Source organism: Otolemur garnettii, unplaced genomic scaffold, assembly GCF_000181295.1.
Source record: "Otolemur garnettii isolate 467f Iridium unplaced genomic scaffold, OtoGar3 scaffold00118, whole genome shotgun sequence".
Classification (NCBI taxonomy): domain Eukaryota; kingdom Metazoa; phylum Chordata; class Mammalia; order Primates; family Galagidae; genus Otolemur; species Otolemur garnettii.
Genome location: NW_003852513.1, coordinates 2386151 through 2406164, shown reverse-complemented (window position 1 = coordinate 2406164; position 20014 = coordinate 2386151). Strand labels below are relative to the sequence as shown.

Below are 20014 nucleotides of genomic sequence, written 5' to 3'. Positions count from 1 at the left end.
TATCTTGTTGTTTTGTATGTGCTTTATGTGTGACAAGACGCAGACTCATCTTGAGGGGAGCGATAGCTGAAGCAGAGGGAGATCACTTCAAAAGTCAAACCTTCCTGAGGACCCTGCACCAGTTTTGAAAAGTTACTAGGCGTTTGGTCACTGGGGTTGTTCTGTTTTCAAATCCGTGCGCTCCACCTTCCCTGATGTAGCAGGTTTCTACCAGCTCACTGATAGTCAACACCCCAGCTTCTCCCTGTTTACCTTTGGAACAGGGTCAGCAAAAATCAGCACCCCCGTATGGAGGAGGAGATAAGTCATCACATCACGTTTTGTCTTAAGCACACACCAGTTGCTCCCCAAGAGCTTCGAGACCTTTGGTCCTTGCTGCATCGCCAGAAGGTAAGAACCAAAATCAGAAAGAAATAAGCCTTATTTACATCATGAATTGATTACATTTTCTGTGACAGAATGGTTGCAGAACATTTTATTCTCGGAATTCCATACTACAAATCCCACTCTTATCTGAATTACTGCCAATAAGAATATTTGCTTTTTGAAAATTCTCAGAAATATACAGCAGTCCCCAGGTTATGAATGAGACAGATTTTTGTGCGATTGTTCTTAAGTTTAATTTGTATGTAAGTTGGAACAGGTACATTACCAGGAACAGGTAATTACCTTGTAATTGCAAATTTTATGTAAGTCAGATGTTTGTAACTCAGGGACTCCCTGTATTATGATAGTGCTTTTACTCTTCCCCTTAAATGACTATTGAATACCATAAAACACTGGTTAATAGTAATAATTATTAATAATATTAATATTTATATCATTATATTATAAATTAATTAATATGAATGTGAATATTAAATTAAATATAAAATATTTAATATGGATATTTAAAACACTGGTTAATAGTAATAATTATTAATATTAAATTAATATTATTTCATTAATACAACCTTAATTTTATAATAATCTTTATCCCTTTTGCTGGTATTATAATGTTGTAAATTGTTTTACTTATACTTTTTTGTGCAACCTCATAAGAGCATATCATAGTTTTATCAGATTATAAACAGGTTATGTGCCTTGACTAAGATGACCAAGGTGACAGAATTAGGAAAATTAGGACTAGTCCCTTTTAAACCCATGTTCGTTTTAGATGGGCCTTAGAAGAAAGAGGCCTGCAACTCTTCTTAATCTAATTATTCCCTTGTCCCTAGGCATCTTCTGAAGAGATTGTTTCTCTGTGGTCTGAGTTACTTACTTCCACGTTCATGTCTTTCTGGAGCAGTACTGTGACCACAGATGCAGAGTACTGGCTAACGTGGCCTCCTCTGCCTGGTCTCCGGCAGAGGGAGATGCCAAACTCCCTTTGGGATTCTGCGATGAAGGTTTGTCAGCCTAAAATCATAGAAGTGTGTTATGACAGGAAGAAAATATTTTCTTGGTAGATCTAACAGTAAACATTTATTCCCAGCATAGAGTAATTACTAAATAGGTTATTACAATACTTTATTTCTTTTAAGATCTTGGTCTGTATACTGTCAGTAAAGGTGTTTCATCTTTCATTGATATGTGAGATAAGAAAAAATGTTTCATTTAAAGTCTTCAAATTTTTGTAGTTAAAAATTTTTTTCTAATATAACACTTAAACAATATAGAACTGTGAATATGTATAATATAGAATTCATTAGAAATAGTCTGTTCTTTATCCTTCTATTTACATTTTTTAAATTCAGTACATATGTAGACTTAAGTAAGTACTTAAATATGTCATGACAGTGTGTACATGTCATTCTAGCTTATTCTTTTTAAGGTATTCCATAGTGATGGTGTGTCAGAATTTAATCACTTTTTAGTGATAAATGTGCGGCTTCTTGCCCTGCCCCTCCACCCCCGTAACAAGTGTGGCTGCAGTGACTATCTTTGTTTTAATCTTTGTCCATCTGTCTGTATATTTCAGTGGGTAGTTTATTAAATTAGAATTTAATTCCTTTTGAGTAATTCATGCTTTCTACTCTCATTTGAAATGCCACCTTCATCATATACCTTATTCCCACAAGTGTTTAGGGATTTGTTTGGACTCTATTCTGTTCTGGTGCTCTATCAAAATGGCTTTCTATATGGTAAAACAACTCTCAAAGCCTTTAAACGTGTGGATCCCTAAGCACTGTGTGGAGTATGTAGATTTGCCTGTCATATGTATTTGGCCACCCAGTCCTTTGTGTGGGCACTGTTACTGTGGCCCAGATTAACAGTCCAAGGAGCACAGGCTTGGCAGACTCTGTCCCTGGCTCTTAAGTTTATCTTGTCACTCCTTTCCCTCTATCCAACTCTCGTTTTCTTCAGTGTGACACTTTCTCTTCTACACAAATGGTCTCCCTGGTCCTCAGGTTTAAGGTGTTTCCTCGTGCATGATGAGAGCGCCAGGCATTCTCTTTCCCTGAGGCCCACTGTCACCTGAGCCTTCTGCTCACCTGCTACCAGCTCTGCCTGGTGCTTGCCTATTCTAAGCACACTGGACCTTCTTTTTCTATTGCTGCTTCTTTGTAAATGTCCTAGTGCTACTTGTTGGAATCATTTTAGTTTTTAAAAGTTACTTGGTTCTTCTCTTTACGTGTCAGGGCCCTGGCAGCCTCAGTAGACCCATATTCTCAAAGTGCTGCTTTGAAGTCATGACCAACAGGTGCAGATCAAGTTCCTGGGATGTGGGCGGCCTCCCCATCTTGTCCTCCTCGCACGTCACTCTGGGAGAGTGGGTTGAGAGAGCCCAGCAGTTTCAGGACATCAACTCAGTGCTTTGGACCAACATGGCTGTCCCTTCAGTGGCAGAGTTCAGGTATTCTCTCCCCTGGGAGCAGACTGGTAGCAGGGACCGGTCAGAGCGTGTACAGGATAGTTCTTGTGGGTGGAGGGTTTCTGCTGCCCGTATCGGCACGTTTTTAGTCTGCCATGAGCTTGCTGGTTCCTATATCAGTTTTAAGCAAATTGTGATCAAGTGTGATACTTACTTAACCACTTAAAACATAAAGGCTGGGGTGTTGTGGCTTCCACCTGTAATCCCAGTACTTGGAAAGGCTGAGGTTAGTGAATCACCTGAGGCCAGAGTTTGGAGATGAGCCTGGGTAACACAGCAAGACCTTGTCTCTACAAGGCCTGGTGGTGTGCACCTGTTGTCTACTCAGGAGGCTTTGGCAGGAGGCTCTCTTGAGGCCAGAAGTTCAAGGCTGCTGCGAGCTATATTATCCCACTGCACTCCAGCAAGACCCTATCTCAAAAAACAAAGTTATGAGAGCAGTAGTTTATCTCCAGGTTCTGGCAGTGCTTTGCAGCTGTCCTTTCTGGACAGAGTGGCAATGGTGTACGAGAAGGAATGCTGTTTGCTGCAGTGTGGGCCCTCATGTGCTCTTCCCCGCAGGCGCACAGACTCCCGGCTGCAGGGCCTGGTGCTGTGCTGGCACCTGGTGGCCCTCACAGAGCTGCTTCCAGAGCCCCAGCGGCAGGATTATGTGCAGAGCTGTGAGCAGCTGCTGCTTGGTGATAGCCAGGCCTTCCAGGCTGTGGGCCAGGCTCTCGGGGACATGGCCAGTCAGGAGGTGCTGCCCAAGGAAATGCTGTGCCTTTTGCTCACCTCCCTCCACCACTTTTGTGGGGAAGCAGAGAATAAGAGGAACCTGCCAGAGTCGGCCCAGCGAGGGAGCCTCTGGGTGAGCCTCGGCTTGCTCCAGATTCAGACCTGGCTTCCTCAGGCCCGCTTTGACCCTGCTGTGAAGAAGCAATACAAGCTTATATACGCCAAGGAAGAGGTATGGGAGGCAAGAGCTGGAGCGGGGGTGGCTTCCCTGATTGCTGGATTTGCTGGATGTGTCACTCCTTTTACTCCCTTTTGTGTGCCCAGATCATCAGAAGGGTGATACTCATGGGCTGCCTGTCACCTCCCAGGACTGCGTTTTCCTCTTGAGAGTTCCTCTGATGAGGCTTAGGTTCTGGGAGGGGCCTTCATAAGGCTCTGACATAACTGTCTACCCTAAAGTGCTGTCAGAGAGACAAGGGTGTCCTGCTCTTCCCAGACTCCCTCTGCCTAAACGAACTCCTAGAACATAGTATCTTATGTTCTAGGAATTTTGAACTTGAAGCTTAGGAATCAAGTAGACTCAGATAATATGCTATCCCTTGCTCTTAGAACTTCCAACCAAACTCAGGTACCCAATACATTAAGATAGTGATATACTAGTATTATATTTTGAAGGAAGAAAATTATATTAATTGGAGTGAAGGTTAAGCTGTTGTAGCAAGGAGACCCGAAAGTCCAATGGCAGAAATAGTTTCTTCACCTAGCAGCTGACGTGAGTCATCCAGGCTAATGGAGCAGAGCTACCTGTCCGTGGTCACTTAAGAACCTGGCTTGTTCCTGTCTTGCTCTACCCGCTCCCAGGCATTTCCTCGCTTGCATGGTCATGGCTAAGACAGCTGACCGGTCCCTCTCCTTTCCATTAGTTACACCAGCTGCAGTGTGAGTGGAAGACCCAGGCCCTGTACTCCCAGCTGCAGACTGGAAGAGACCTGGGAGACGAGGAGGTCATCAGTTATTCTCATCCTCACGTCAGGTGACGAAACAGTGGTCGTTTGTGTTGGGGGTTATTGCTCTCCTTTGAAAAGGAAGTTATGAAGTTTGCCATGTAGTTGTAGCGTTGGGAGAGGTTATAATGCCTTTGACCTGTGTTAGCAATTACAGCTCAAAGCCCTGGTTATAGGGCTGGGTGCAGTGGCTCACGCCTATAATCCCAGCACTCTGGGAGGCCGAGGCGGGTGGATTGCTTGAGCTCACAGGTTCAAGACCAGCCTGAGCAAGAGTGAGACCCTGTCTCTAAAAATAGCCAGGTGTTGTGGCAGGTGCTTGTAATCCCAGCTACTCAGGAGGCTGAGGCAAGAGAATCACTTGAGCCCGAGAGTTTGAGGTTGCTATGAGCTATGATGCCACAGCACTCTACTGAGGATGACAAATGAGACTGTTCCTCAAAAAACAAAAAAAAGTCCTTGGTTATAGTCAAGAAAACGATATACTCTGTGAAGGGAGGGGGAGGGTATTGAAGGTGTGGATTCTCACCTGGCCAAGCAAGTTGAAGCCAGACCTAGTCTTAACACAGAGGAAGGGAGGGGTCTGGTGTCCTGTCCTGTGTCTCTCTACTGTGTCCGACTGTAGGGCTATTACCTTAGGAAGTGCTCTGTAGGTTAAGGGTTGTTTATTTGAAGTACTTGGGACTGGAAGGTTTTTGGATTTTAGAACATTAGTATTATGCCAGTTGAGCATCCCAAATCTGAAGCTCTGAATCCAAAATGCTCTAGTGAACCTTTCATTTTGAGTGTCATGTTAGCACTCAAAGCTCAGGCTGGATAGTACAATAGGTTCTGAGTTCCAGTCCTCCTCCTGCTTTTGGATTTAGACCTTGGGTTGATCACTTGATACTGTTAAGCTTCAGTGTCCCTATCAGTATAAGGATGATTGTAATTACCTGCTGCAATAAGCCAGTGCAAGGTGTGGGTGAGATGCGTGTCGGCGTGCAGTTAGTGTGCTGTAATATCATTCATTTTTAACGTGAGTGTCAATGTTAGCATATTATTTCTCAGGAGCCTGTGTTTCTTCATTTTATCTTCCCAGCTGAGGGCCCAATCTAGGTCTGTTGTTTGTCTGACAGAATTTACATATTTTATTTATTTACCTTTAGGTCCCTTCACCAAAGGATGAGTCAGCTGGAGAATGTAATCTGCAGCCTGCTGAAGAAGCAGGCCTTGCGGCCGCAGCTGCCCACCCACGAGTCCCTGGTGCAGGAGATCCATCACTACGTCTCCAGCATTGCGAAGGCCGCTGCTGTGCAGGACCTCCTCTCACGGCTCTTACAGGCCCTGCGTGTGGATGGGCTGCCCTCTGCCCAAGTAGCCCAGAGCCTTCTGAAGGAGGAGGCCTCTTGGCAGCAGTCGCACCACCAGTTCCGGAAGCGATTGGCAGAGGATTACGCCCTGTACCCGGACCTGGTGGCCCCACTGCAGGCGTCTGTCTTACAGTTGCAGCATGGCATGAGGCTGGTGGCGTCCGAGGTCCACTCCCTGCTGCACAGCAGCACAGTCTGTGCTGACAGGCTGGAGGCCCTGGCCACAGCCCTGCTGGCTTTCCCCTCAGTGGGCCCTGCCTTTTCCACCTACTACGCTCATGCAGACACTCTGTGCTCAGTGAAGTCAGAGGAGGTTTTTCGAGGCCTGGGGAAGCTGATCCTCAAGCGGTCCGGAGGAAAGGAGTTGGATGACAAGGGCCAGAGGCCCTGCCTCAGCCGGGAGCAGCTGCTGCTAAACGCCCTCCTTCACCTACGCTCTCACGTGCTGTGCAAGGGGGAGCTGGACCAGAGGGCCCTGCAGCTCTTCAGACACGTGTGCCAGGTGAGCCGTCTCTGAGGACATGGCAGGGAGACCCTAGGGAAATGAGCAGTGCCCAGTGGGTGTAGGGACAGTGAGGCTGGGCAGCAGGGAGTCTACTGTTTGTGTGTCCTCCCCCGCCACCCCCGCATTTAAAGTAATTTGTTCTAATTGTTAACAGTTTTGATTTTTTTTTTCTTAAAGTAGTAGCACCTTTTAAAAAATACAAATCTTAGCTTAGTGACCCAACATTTAACAGAAAGAAGAGTTGCTGTGTTTGAGGTCATTTCCAGTCCCCTCTGTGGCCTCTGAGACATGTCCTTAAGCTGTTGGAGCTCTACAGAATACACCACACCCACAGAGGTCACTGTGCTTGCTGGCCTGCTTGTTGAAGCTTAGCATGCGGTGGGCATTTCCCCGTTATCGCGTATCCACCTATATCATATTCAGTGCCTGCCCAAGTTTCTATGTTATGGTCATGCCATAACGTAGAAGTAGTTGAAGTAATTTCCTGTAATTGAACATTTACATTTGTATATATACATTTATCTGTCTCCAGGTTCAAGTTCTGCAGGTCAGGATTGCTAGGTCAAAGATTTAACACACTTCCTAGGCTCTTACCTTCCAAGATGGTGGGTGGGTCCTTATTTCTTCAACCTTCAGCAAGATTGGATGGTTTCTTTAATTTATAGTTTTTGCCAATTTAAGATCTTAAAATCTTAGAGGTATTAGAGAATTCAAGCAGTGTCTGGTAAAGCTCGGTCCAGTTTTGCCTGATTAGGACCCTTTGACCACCAGCTCCGGGGCTGTTTCCTTTGCTGACACCCTGAGCTTGCATGAGGCACCAGCGAAGTGCAGTCAGAATCCCAGCTTCTTCGTAGTAGTAGACCCTGAACCTGTCCTTGGTGCCGAGCCCCACTGTAGTCACTCACTACTGTGGATAAGCTGGCAAGGAAAGAAAACTCTCACACTCAGTTATTTGCAGTGAAATAACCGATGAATCCCAGAGAGGCAAGCAGCTTCACGTGTTCAGAGCAGCAGATGGTGCTGCCTCCAAGGAAACCTCAGGGGTCTTGTATTGAGCATAAAAAATGTATACATGTCACATAGCACAGAACAAAAAGCTAATTGTAAACAGAAAGAAACTCTAACCTCATTATGCGACATAAGGATAAGAGTCATTTATCATGAGGTAAAGAACAAGGGAGTAAGAGGAAAAAGCAAAAGAGAACAATGTCATCTAATCATGAGGTCAGAGAGTCACAGAAGAAATGGTGCAATGCTTAGGGGGCGAGCTTTAGCTTCCTTGACTCTCCCTGGGTCGCATTCTATACCTTTGACTTGCCCTGCAGATCTTTTTTTTTTTTTTTTTTTTGAGACAGAGCCTCAAGCTGTCCCCCTGGGTAGAGTGCCGTGGCATTACGGCTCACAGCAACCTCCAACTCCTGGGCTCAAGCGAGTCTCCTGCCTCCGCCTCCCAAGTAGCTGGGACCACAGGCGCCCGCCACAACGCCCGGCTATTTTTTGGTTGCAGCCGTCATTGTTGTTTTGGCGGGTCCGGGCTGGGGATTCGAACCCGCCACCTTAGGTGTACATGGCTGGCGCCTTAGCCAGTTGAGCTATAGGCACCGAGCCTGCCCTGCAGATCTTAATTAATAATTTCTAGAACAGATCACAGCCAGTGCTGTGGCAGGATGGGGGGGTGGGGGGGCATGTGACGGGAGTCCGGGCTGTTGACTCAGGAGCAATGTTGGCTCTGGGCCGTCTTTTTGCTGAATACCCAGTTGAAACCCTCAGGTTGTTTCCAGCTCTGCACTGTGTGCAGCACTGCAGGTCTGAGGAATCCGGGCTGCTGTCAGCTGACCCTCCGATTGTCAGCCTGCACCATCCCTCTGCCCAGTTTTTCACCCATATCTCTAACCGACAGGCCATTAGCTCCTAACAGCACGTTCCCCAGAACTGCACTGTGGCAAGTTTTTACACCTTTGAAATTATAACACAGCAAGGGATTTTTTCTAACTGTGACTGCTGAAGATACACAATGTGGAAACAAACCCATTTGCTCTCATGTGCAGTTTACTTTCTTGGATGTTGCCTTTCATTAGTTTTGAGCCGAGGCACTTCCTTTTCGTGAGATGAGCAGATCTTGCCTTTTTGGGGTGAGAGTGCCCCAGCAAAGGCCACTCAGCTTCCATCTGTGTGTGACTTTTCAGGAAATCATCAATGAGTGGGACGAGCAGGAGCGCATCGCCCAAGAGAAGGCCCAGCAGGAAAGCAGCCTGTACAGATACAGGGGCAGGGGCTCCCGTACGGCCCTGAGTGAGGAGGAGGAGGAGGAGCGGGAGTTCAGAAAGCAGTTCCCACTGCACGAGCAGGTAGCGCACTGGTGACCGGGCTTGTTCTGGAATGAGTTCCCTGATGCCACATTCTTCCTCTCTGAACGGCTGCATAGTTTTCTTAATATATCTTAAATGCATACATAAAACTTAGTGCATTTTCTTAATTGTTTGCACTCCCTTTTTACTCTTAGGCTGATCAGGAGCAGATTCTGATTTCGTTCCTTCCTTTTCCCTTTCCTTCTACCCCCTTCTCTTTTATGTTTTCTCTTCCCCCACCCCTCCCCCTCTTCTTTCTCTTCTCATGTCCTCAGAATCTTGCTCTATCTCCCAGGTTAGAGTGCTGGGGTGTCATCACAGCTCATAGCAACCTCCAACTCTGTGTTTTTGTTTTTTTTTTTTTTTTCCAATTTTTAGCCGGGGCTGGGATTGAACCCGCCACCTCTAGTATATGGGGCTGGCGCCTTACTCCTTGAGCCACAGGCGCTACCTTTTTTTTTTAAGACAGAGTGTACTATGTCACCCTTGGTAGAGTGCTGTGGTGTCACAGCTCCAGCAACCTCAAACTCTTGGGCTCAAGCTATTCTCTTGCTTCAGCTTCCCATGTAGCTGTGACTACAGGCGCCTGCCACAACACCAGGCTTTTTTGTTGTTGTTGCAGTTGTCATTGTTATTTACCTGGCCTGGGCCGGGTTTGAACCCACCAGCCTCAGTGTATGCGGCCAGTGCCATAACCACTGTGCTACAGGCACTGAGCCACAACCTCTAACTCTTGAGCTCAAGCCATCCTCCTGTCTCAGCCTCCTAAGTAGCTGGAACCACCGTGTGCACCACCACACCCAGCCCAGGTTCCGATTTTCAAAAGTTCAGTGGCTCTAATGTTATTTTCAGGACTTTGCAGATATTTTGGTACAACCCACCCTGGAAGAGAACAGAGGAAGTGCAGATGGACAAGAAGGGGAAGCCGCAGCAGAGGTGGTGCTCTCCCAGAGCTGCATGCAGGCGGTGATGCTGATCCACCAGCAGCTGTGCCTCGGCTGTGCCCGCTCCCTCTGGTACCAGCAGGCACTGCCACCTCATGAAATGAAGCATTACCTCAGCCTCTTCCTGTCTTGCTATCAGACCGGGGCGTCTCTCGTGACACACTTCTACCCCTTGATGGGTATGGTACTTTACTGTTGTTATACCCTTGGGAGGTTAAACCAAACAGATGGAATTTCTACTTCCAGAACAGCTGAAATCATGAATTCCCTGTTTTCACTTAATTCCTTATTGATGAAGTTTCCTTAAAGAACTTAAGTTAAAGCAAAAAATTGATTTAGAATTCTGTAGTAAGATGGATCTTCATTGTTTGAATTTTGGGGGAGGAGAGATTAAGAAAATAATTATATGAATTGAATTTAAGTTTTTTCCCCTCAGCATTATTTCTACTTCCCCTGTAATAGCCTCAGTGCTTTTCAAATGAAATATAATCATGGGAGCACTGAGAACTGAGAAATGCATCACACAGAATGTGGTTTGATAGCAGTTGGTTTGATTCAGTTTTCCACATGACTGCATGAATTATTCCATACGATCAGGAAGGTGCCTTTATGTTTCCTTTCTACTTAGTCATAACAGCTACAAAAACTGGGGGTTAAACCATCAGCTTCTTATTTACAGCTAGGTAGTATTTGACCTCTGTATATGTATATCCCAGAAACTTGAGAGCTTTTTGTAGCCTCTGTGGTGTTAGGATCCCAGTTCTCTAGGCTGGGTTTGCTTTGGGGGACAATGACAATGCTTTATTAGTCCCAGTTAGTTCACTGTTTCTGAGATCTTTATGACATGTTAATAGATGACTTGTTTAGTTCACTGACTTTACTATGACTTTGTTAACTTCACAGGAGTTGAGCTGAATGATCGACTCTTGGGCAGCCAGCTATTGGCCTGCACCCTGTCCTATAACACTCTCTTTGGGGAGGCTATCTCAGACCTCATGGTGAAGCCTGATGGGCCTTATGACTTCTACCAGCACCCCAACGTTGCGGAAGCACGGCAATGCCAGCCTGTGCTCCAGGGCTTCTCAGAAACTGTCAGGCGGTTGCTACAGGACTGGCCAGAACACCCAGCTCTCACGCAGGTGAGGCGAGGGGAAGGCAGCACAGGCCACTTCCTCTGGCTGAGGCTGTGGCTTCGCGTCATCTCTGGAGGCATTTACTTGCACATTTGTCCTTACAGACACAGGACTAGAGAACAATTCCTGAGCTGCTGTTTGCTAACTGCATCACAAACAGCCCAGTCTCACGCTGCTTCGTGGAACGGATGTCTGGGGATTTTTAAAATTTTGTTCCTTGTCAGGGGTTACCATCCACATATTAAAATGCTGCCAGATCGTTCTGTTTATTTAGACATATGCTACCAAGAGCTTCTTAGTCTTTTTAAATGTGCTAGAAATGGACTTACTGTTTTAAGATTGGCAGTTTTAACTTAGATACTGCTCTGTGGTCCTCAGCCTACTTTATAACTCTTACTACAGAGAATAGGACGAGTAAGGCAGCAGATGAAGGTCAGGATCCAGAGCCCTGGAAGTTTTCACTTACAGTTTTCAGACATGCTTTTGAAATGGAAAATTTGAGTGAAGCTTCTGGTTGGGCCTCTCCGTACACTGTGACTTTGAGTTGCCCATATTCCTACTGAGATACAGACTTTTTTGTTTTGTAGCTTCTGGTTGTAATGGACAGAATTCGTAGTTTCCCACTTTCCAGTCCCATCTCCAAGTTCCTGAATGGCTTAGAGATACTTCTGGCAAAGGCACAGGTAAGAAAAAAAATTCTTTCCTCCTTCCTTTTGTTTTAGTTTTTAGCCAATTGACAGAAGCTTTATCTGGTGACGCTTTTGTCATTAGAGGCATGTAACTTTACAGTTTGGGTTGGGAAAAGATAAACATCCTTGCTTTTTCTGGCAAGAGTGAGACCAGTGTAAGTGAGGCTGTGCCCTGGCAGGAGTGGTGAGCTACTTTATCTTCTGAGAGTGGGCTGCAGATTCCACCAATAACGAGGGCTCGCTCTTCCAGGGCTCCCCGGAAGCCTTCAGTTGGTTAAGGGCCTGTGCACGTTGTACCTTTAATCTCCTCACAGCTTCGAAGGTGGCTGTGGCAGAGGGACCACATGATGACTTTGGTCAAGGTCATGTAGCTAACAGCAGGATTTCAGACTCCAGCCTATTGTGCTTTATGCCTGCCTTTGAACTTGGCCATGCTGGAGTTCTGTCACGTTACTGAAAGAACTTGAAACTGATTCTATTTATAATTTCATTTCTGATATTGTAGTCTTCACTCAAGAAAAGTGTTTTTGAGGGAGGAGGTGATCAAGGGATTGAATAATGGCCATAGTCAACTTGATCTGTATTTCTTTAGGATTGGGAGGAGAATGCAAGTCGAACTTTATCACTGCGGAAACATCTTGATTTGGTCAGTCAGACGATCATTCGGTGGCGAAAACTGGAGCTAAAGTAAGTGACTCTCCCCCTTCCTGACTTCAGGTTGTGAAGACTTTGTTTTCTGGTTGTGTGAGTTTCTTCATGGCTTATTTGGTATGATAGTCACAGAATGTGCTTTTCTGTCATTAATCTGTCTGGCCTATGTCAAGGCATTAAAGTGACATTGATACAGGCCAGACAGCACCATGTACATACACACCATACACTTTTCCTTCTCACTTTATTGCCCTTGGTAAAGTGCCGTAGTGTCACAGCTCATAGCAACCTCCAGCTCTTGGGGGAGGTGATTATCTTGCCTCAGCCTCCTGAGTAGCTGGGACTATAGGCGCCTACCACAACGCCAGGCTATTTTTTGTTGCTGGGGCCAGGTTCAAATCCACCACCCTTAGTATATGGGGCCAGCACCCCTGAGCCACAGGTGCTTCCCGATGTCACATTTTTCAAAGGTGTTTGTCTAAGTGCCTCCTTGGCTGTTTCTCTCAAATTTCAGCTGCTGGTCCATGAGTTTGGATAATACCATGAAGCGCCACACTGAGAAATCCACCAAGCACTGGTTCTCCATTTATCAGATGCTGGAGAAGCACATGCAGGAGCAAACAGAGGAGCAGGAAGGTAAGCCTGGGATATGCCATCTGCCACGTGGGAGGGTGCAGATCTGTCGGCATCACTTCTGTCCCTGCTGCCATCACGTGGGAGGCAGCACTTGACTTCATGGTACTTCTGAGAGAGCAGGCAAGAAAGTTGCCTGATGCTTTTCCTCCTGAGAGAGTAACAACAAAAGTCAGAAGGGGTTAAGGGAAGTGTCCACAGTGCAGACAACCAGTCATATGACAATGCTTTCTTAGTCTGGGCCCATGATACAAGTCAAAGTAAAACTCCAGTCCACGCTGTGCTCAAGAAGCCAGAGAGATTGCTTGAAACATGGGCCTTGGGTGGCAGCTCTCCAAGCAACTTGAAATGTAACTGGTGCAACTAAATACTCAGTTATTCTAATTAATTTAGTTATAAAAACTTATGCTCAGTCACATTATTAGAAAACTTTTTAGTGTATTTGGGACAATGTGGATCTGTGCACTTCACTGTAAGATCAGGTATTTTCAGTGAAAAATGGGATCAGTCCAACAAAATAAAGTAGCCCTTTGGTAGGTAGCATGGTTGAGGTAAAAGCATTTCATTTCATATGGCAGACAACTTATAATTCAGTTTTAAAATTTGCTGTGAGCGCATTTAACACATGCCCTGTGTGCAGCTGTGACTTTTATTTACATACACTTAGACTATAGCTGTGGTCCTTGCTGGAAAGCTTCACTTTATTCTTAGCCTCTCCTGACCACCTGCCCTCAGCGTGTCCTGCAGTGGACTGCATTAGAAATAGGGAGTGATGGTTGAAGGAACAAATAGGTATTTTCTTCTTTGAATCTCTGAAGATGACAAACAGATGACCTTGATGTTGCTGGTCAGCACGCTACAAGCATTTATTGAAGGATCCTCACTGGGAGAGTTCCATGTGCGACTCCAGATGTTACTGGTTTTCCATTGTCACGTTTTGCTGATGCCACAAGTTGAAGGAAAGGGTGAGGATTTCTTTTTACTTTTATATTACACTGTTAAAGTGGGTTAGGCTTTGAGGTCTCCAAATGAGACAGATATCTTATTGCACATGAGGTTTTGAACAAGGTACGTTTTAGTCATCTGTAACATTCAGAGTGAAGTGCAGACTGGTTGTAGTTGGAGCACTGACTAGTGAACTCTGGCGGAAGTGAATTGCAGATGAAGGTGTCCGGACCTGGAGTGTCAGGCAGCACATTTATGTCTAGACACTGTAAGCGTCCTGCTAAGCTGCTACCCCATCAGGCTGTTATTAGCTTCGTGATCTAGTGAGAGCTTCGCCATATATCATGGCGCTGCACATAACACCACCTGCTTCCAATGATGACCTCTGACCACAGCCATCGGGACACAAATGTCACTGCAGAATGGGTGTAGATTGTATGTGAGTGAACATTTGAGGGGAACTGCTTAGTTTGCCATCTTTGAAAGCAAGCTCAATTTCTGCTGAATTTACAGTAAGATTCAGAGGAAGAGTTTTGTATTGTCATGGTAGCAGAACCTCTCAGTGTATCATTGTCAAGAACAGAAGTGCAGAAGGGGACACAGTGCTCACACCTGTGATTGTGGCACTCTGAGAGGTCAAAATGAGTGGATTGCCTGAGTTCAGGAATTCAAGACTAGCCTGAGCAAGAGTGAGACCCCATCACTACTAAAAGTAGAAAAACTAGCCAGGTGTTGTGGCCAACACCTGTAGTCCCAGCTTCTCAGGAGCCTGCAACAAGAGGATTGCTCAAAGTCCAAGAGTTAAGGTTGCTGTGAGCTATGATACCACAGCACCATACCCAGAGCAACAGAATGAGACTTGGTCTCCAAGAAAAAGAAAAGAAAAGCAGGGGTGTGTTGACAGCCTTTACCTCTGGGAACTGCTGCCCTCCACAGCCCCCTGCACAGCCAGCCTGTGGGACGTAGTGTTCTCATGAAGAGGGAGGAGGAAGGGTCTTCACTGAAATGTGACGCTCACAGGTGGCCCCAGCAGTGCATGCAGCAAGTATGGTGTTTTGTTTCCTTTTGATTTCTTCCAGATTCACTTTGCAGTGTTCTATGGAATTTGTACCATTATTACAAGCAATTCTTTGACCGAGTCCAGGCCAAAATTGTGGAACTTCGTTCCCCCATAGAAAAAGAACTTAAAGTAAGATAAACAGCTCTTGTGATCATTCTTGGGAGAACAAAATCAGCAAATTCTTTCTCTTTAGTTCTGTTCTGTCGTCCATTTAACAATGAGGCAGGGGCAAGCATTGCAGCAAGTCAGATGGCAGAATGTACACTTGATGACACGGACTCCATTGCTGACCTGGCCAAGTGTGTTGAGGGGCCAGTGGAGTGGCCTGTTGCGGGCTTCTTAGAGAATTGCCATGGAAGCCTGTCTGTGCCCTGGCCTCACTCGGGTAGTCTCCACCTCAGAGGTACTCCGTGTCCGGGTCTAGCTACCATGGGCATGCCCTGGGCTACAGAGCATCCTCTCCTTTGGGTGTTCTCGGGGGTTGTGGAGCCAGCCCTGGTACGAGGCACGTGACTAACTTGGTGACTCCTGTGCTGGAGTAAATGCCAAGTGGCATTGATTATAGCAACACTTTTATTTTATTTTATTTTATTTTTTTTTGAGACAGTGCCTCAAGCTGTCCCCCTGGGCAGAGTGCCGTGGCATTACAGCTCACAGCAACCTCCCAACTCCTGGGCTCAAGCAAGTCTCCTGCCTCCGCCTCCCAAGTAGCTGGGCCCACGGGCGCCCGCCACAATGCCAGGCTGTTTTTTGGTTGCAGCCATCATTGTTGTTTTGGCGGGTCCGGGCTGGGGATTCGAACCCGCCACCTTAGGTGTACATGGCTGGCGCCTTAGCCAGTTGAGCTATAGGCGCCGAGCCAACACTTTTAATTTTTATCGCTTTAAAACACACACATGCTTCTTTTTGTTTTTTACTTATTTGCTCATGACACAGTCCTGTGTTTGGGGTGGAGTGGGCTCTGGTCTTTGGCAAACATCTGGAAAGAGAAGCAGAACAATACTAGTGTTATAGAGCCGTTTCTCGAGCTTCTTTATATTACAGGAATTTGTAAAGATATCCAAGTGGAATGATGTCAGCTTCTGGTCCATTAAACAATCTGTGGAAAAGACACACAGGTAATCATCTTTTAAAACGAGGGAGCAAGACTACATAGTTAGCATAGACTGACTTAACACAAGTACCTCGAACTTGTAGGGAGGACCCCACAGGATTGTTTTGACATGGTGTTCCAGCACCACCCCTGCCCCCAGAGAAAAGTATCCCTGCAGGAAGAATTGGTGTGCCCGAGACTATGCAGGCAACATCTCAAGTCTATGCCACTTGCTAGCTGTTTATCTTGAGCAAAGCAGTCCCATCCTTACTCTAATAAAGGGGATGACAAAATCTGCCATACTGTCTCTGTCAAAAAACAAAATGATTATGACTATGTAGTTCACTGTGTACAAAAGGTACAGGGTATTGAGTTATGTGTGTGTGCCTTGTAATGTATTTTTTATGTTTCTTCACTTTCCAATATAACTTTTTCTTCTTACCTCTGTCATTGCCCGGGGTCAGGACCCTCTTTAAGTTCATGAAGAAATTTGAAACTGTCCTCAATGAACCCTGTCAGTCATCCCTGATGGAGAGTGACAAGGAGGAACAGCCTGACTTTCTGCCCAGGCCCACAGAGGCATCTTCCATTCAGAGTCTGAACAGGGCACTGAGGGAGACTCTGTTAGCCCGGCCAGCTGCTGGACAGGTACGGGTTCTGGGACAGCGCCTATAGCATGTGTTAGATGCAAGGGTGTCCTGTGAACCAGACGATGAAGTGCTTTGCAGTGTTGTTTTCTGGATGTAAGTAGCATTTGTGTGCCTGACACCACTGCAGAATAAGGCAAAAAATGTTGACATTGCTGCTGAACATTTAACCTGAGTCTGAGGGGAATAACAGCTGCACTCGCTTGTGAACGTTTCCTCTCCCTGCGAGGGAAGACTTGCAGTATCAGTTTAAGAACATGCCATTGGAGCTGGCTGTGGGCTTCCACAAATGACAGTGCCAAGCTGGGGGCAATGTGTGCAGTGGGGCTCTGGTCCCCAGCAGCTGCCAGGTATTGTGCTGTGCCCAGTATCAAGCACCAACAGTTAAGATGTAACTTGCAAAATTCCTGAAAATTGAACAGTGATGGAGATCTTGAGTTAGTAGGTCTGTTACGGGATGGGTGTCCTCCTGCTTCATGTCTTCAGGTGTGGGGAGCTCGGGATTGGGAACCACACGTCAGGAGAATAATTACTTTTGCATTCTTACCAGGGGTTCATAGAGTAAGCAATGGGAGTCCTCAAGTTATTTTTAATATTTTAGTAGTTCAAAACATGCTGGGGATAGGGCGGCACCTGTGGCTCAAAGGGGTAGGGTGCCGGCCCCATATGCCGGAGGTGACAGGTTCAAACCCAGCCCCGGCCAACAACTGGGGGGAAAAAAAACAAATGCTGGGGATATTGTGAACCCCAGCCTGGGACAGTGGTCAGCAAAGGAAACAGTGCTGCAGAATCAAGAGACGTTTTTCACCAGCCTTTTGGCATAATGCCTAAAAGGGCTCACATTGATTCATGTGCCTGGTGGCACCCTGACAGCAACACAGCAGCCTGTCCTGCTTCTCAGGACTCCTTTCTTGAGCACCGTAAGGGAGGATATATGCAAGAATGCACAGCAGTCAATAGGCAGCAGCCCAGGTCAGCAATGAGAGGGGAGAGTGCAGCCCCCAGGAAGGTCGGGTAAAGGGCCATGGAACATCTAAGTGGCCAGATAACTTACACCGGGAGAAGAGAAAGAGAGGAAGCAAGTTTTGTCCCTTCGAGCTGCATTAACTCTCCTGACTCAGCCGCCTACACTGCTGAGTCCCCATGCAGGGATGGTCACGTAGACATTCCCCTGACTGAGCACTTCATCCTGAGTTGGAAGGTCAGTGAGGAATTCAGCCTGTCTGCCTCCCACTGAAACATGTAATAGAAACTGAGATTGGCTCGGCACCTGTGGCTCAAGTGGATAAGGCGCCAGCCACATACACCTAAGCTGGTGGGTTTGAATCCAGCCTGGGCCACCAAACAACAAAGATGGCTGCAACCAAAAAATAGCCGGGCATTGTGGCAGGCGTCTGTAGTCCCAGCTACGTGGGAGGCAGAGGCAGGAGACTTGCTTGAGCCCAGGAGTTGGAGGTTGCCCTGAGCTGTGATGCCATAGCACTCTACCAGGGCAACAGCTTGAGGCTCTGTCTCCAAAAAAAAAAAAAAAAAAATAAGAAACTGAAATTAGGGCGGTGCCTGTGGCTCAGTGAGTAGGGCGCCGGCCCCATATTCCAAGGGCAGAGAGCTCAAACCTGGCCCCAGCCAAAGTGCAACAAAAAAAATAGCCAGGTGTTGTGGCGGGCACCTATAGTCCCAGCTACTTGGGAGGCTGAGGCAAAAGAATCATGTAAGCCCAAGAGCTGGAGGTTGCAGTGAGCTGTGACACCACAGCACTTTACCAAGGGTGATAAAGTGAGACTCTTCCTCTAAATAAAAAAAGAAAGAAAGAAACTGAGATTAGGCCAGATGTGTTGGGTCACAACTATAATCCCAGACCTTTGGAAGGCTGAGGTGGGAGGATTGCTTGAGGCCAGGAGTTTAAGATCAGCCTGGGCAAGAGTGAAGCCCTGTCTCTGTAAAAAGTACCAAAAACTAACTGAGCAGGGTCGTTAACACCTATAGTCCTAGCTACATGAGAGGCTGAGGTGGAAGAATTGTTTGCGCCCTGGAGTTTGCAGCTGCTATGAGATATGAGCCCACCACTACACTCTAGTTTGGGAGATAAAATGAGACCCTGTCCCTAAAGAAAAAAACAAGAAATTGAGCATATAGTCATAATATGGCTGTGCAGATATGATGTGACTGCTGCGTTTACTTTCCTTAGACTGTGTTTGTCATTTTGATAAATTTTGATTTGCTCATTGTGACAGCATAAGAATTTAGAGATTCTTCAGGGGAAAAAATAATGGAAACATACCCCTGTTAGATAAAGTATTTTCCCTTGAAATAATGTCTGAATTCCTGATGTTTGAACTGTTAATCAGAGATCAACGGGGTAGGGGTAGCTGGTAATAGAAGCAGCATTTGGGGGGCCAGGTTTGCCTGCCCCGTCTCTGAGAGCGGTGGTGTGGCCCAGCTCCACAGGGCAGTGGTTATGTGGCTCATTTTGCTCTGTTCCTAGGTCAGAACTGGCCTCTCTGTGGCTCACACACAAACACAGAAGTTGGGTGGGGGCATCCTTCTATGACAGTGATCTCAAGGGGAGCAGCAACATAAATGTCTATCCACAGAATGTCTGTTTTAAGTTTAGTGATGCTAATCTGGTTGGCCCTGCTCATGAGGTTGGGGAGAATGGAGCAAGTGTTCTCAGTGCTACAGATGTGTGTATGCATGCGTGCAGCAGTTAAACTTAGACCCTGTGCAGGTTAAAACTGTTGCTGTCATTCTGGCCATGAGAATAATCTATGTTTTATCAAACAGGCCATGATTCCAGAACAGTATCAGGGTGCTGTTCCTTTCTCCTTGGAAGGGGAGCTTCTGCGTCGCTTGCCAAAGCTCCTGAGACGCATGAGGAGGTTGTGCGTGACGTTCATGAAGGAGAGTCCCCTGCCTCGCCTAGTGGAGGGTCTTGACCAATTCACTGGTGGGTATAGGAGCCGAGATGAAGGGGATTCACTTTCCCCAGTGGCCCCGAGGGCTGGGGATGTGGTACCTATGTCCTTTTCTGACATCTTAACATCCAATGATAAGCAACTAACTAAAAACGCAGGAGCCACCCAAGCACTCCCCAGCTCTCCTAATAAAGTACTGATGTTTGGTGCCATTTTCTGTGAGAGCTCTGTCTACACCAAATCTAGTTGGTTGGGGATATGGGTAAAGAGGCATAGATATGAGTGTTCCTGCCTTTTTCAATGTTGTCTCCCTTAAATAGAAGGAAAAGCAAGATTTACCCCCAGATCCCGCTCACTATCTTCAGAGAGGTGTAGCAGTTCCATTCTCTGGCGGTCTTGTCCAGGGCTATGAGCACCAAGATCTGCTGCTCAGCATTGCAGAGCAGTGGCTGCAGAGGGCGCTCCAGAGCCTGACGTCTGGGGCCCTTCAGAGCAGTGGCTGCAGAGGGCGCTCCAGAGCCTGA

General features: G+C 46.6%; 1 protein-coding gene across 1 annotated transcript in view; it reads left to right on the top strand.

Moving 5' to 3' along the window:
- Positions 1–20014, top strand: part of MDN1 (midasin AAA ATPase 1) — a 181737-nt gene that overhangs the window by 127001 nt on the left and 34722 nt on the right. Inside the window, exons 58-74 of the mRNA XM_012809944.2 lie at positions 264–390; positions 1218–1388; positions 2622–2836; positions 3416–3803; positions 4495–4604; positions 5724–6429; positions 8619–8780; positions 9633–9903; positions 10628–10863; positions 11445–11540; positions 12139–12233; positions 12712–12833; positions 13649–13795; positions 14855–14964; positions 15880–15953; positions 16393–16576; positions 19360–19522. Of these exons, the coding sequence (XP_012665398.1) occupies positions 264–390; positions 1218–1388; positions 2622–2836; positions 3416–3803; positions 4495–4604; positions 5724–6429; positions 8619–8780; positions 9633–9903; positions 10628–10863; positions 11445–11540; positions 12139–12233; positions 12712–12833; positions 13649–13795; positions 14855–14964; positions 15880–15953; positions 16393–16576; positions 19360–19522 (3377 nt within the window). The remainder of the gene's footprint in view (positions 1–263; positions 391–1217; positions 1389–2621; positions 2837–3415; positions 3804–4494; positions 4605–5723; positions 6430–8618; positions 8781–9632; positions 9904–10627; positions 10864–11444; positions 11541–12138; positions 12234–12711; positions 12834–13648; positions 13796–14854; positions 14965–15879; positions 15954–16392; positions 16577–19359; positions 19523–20014) is intronic.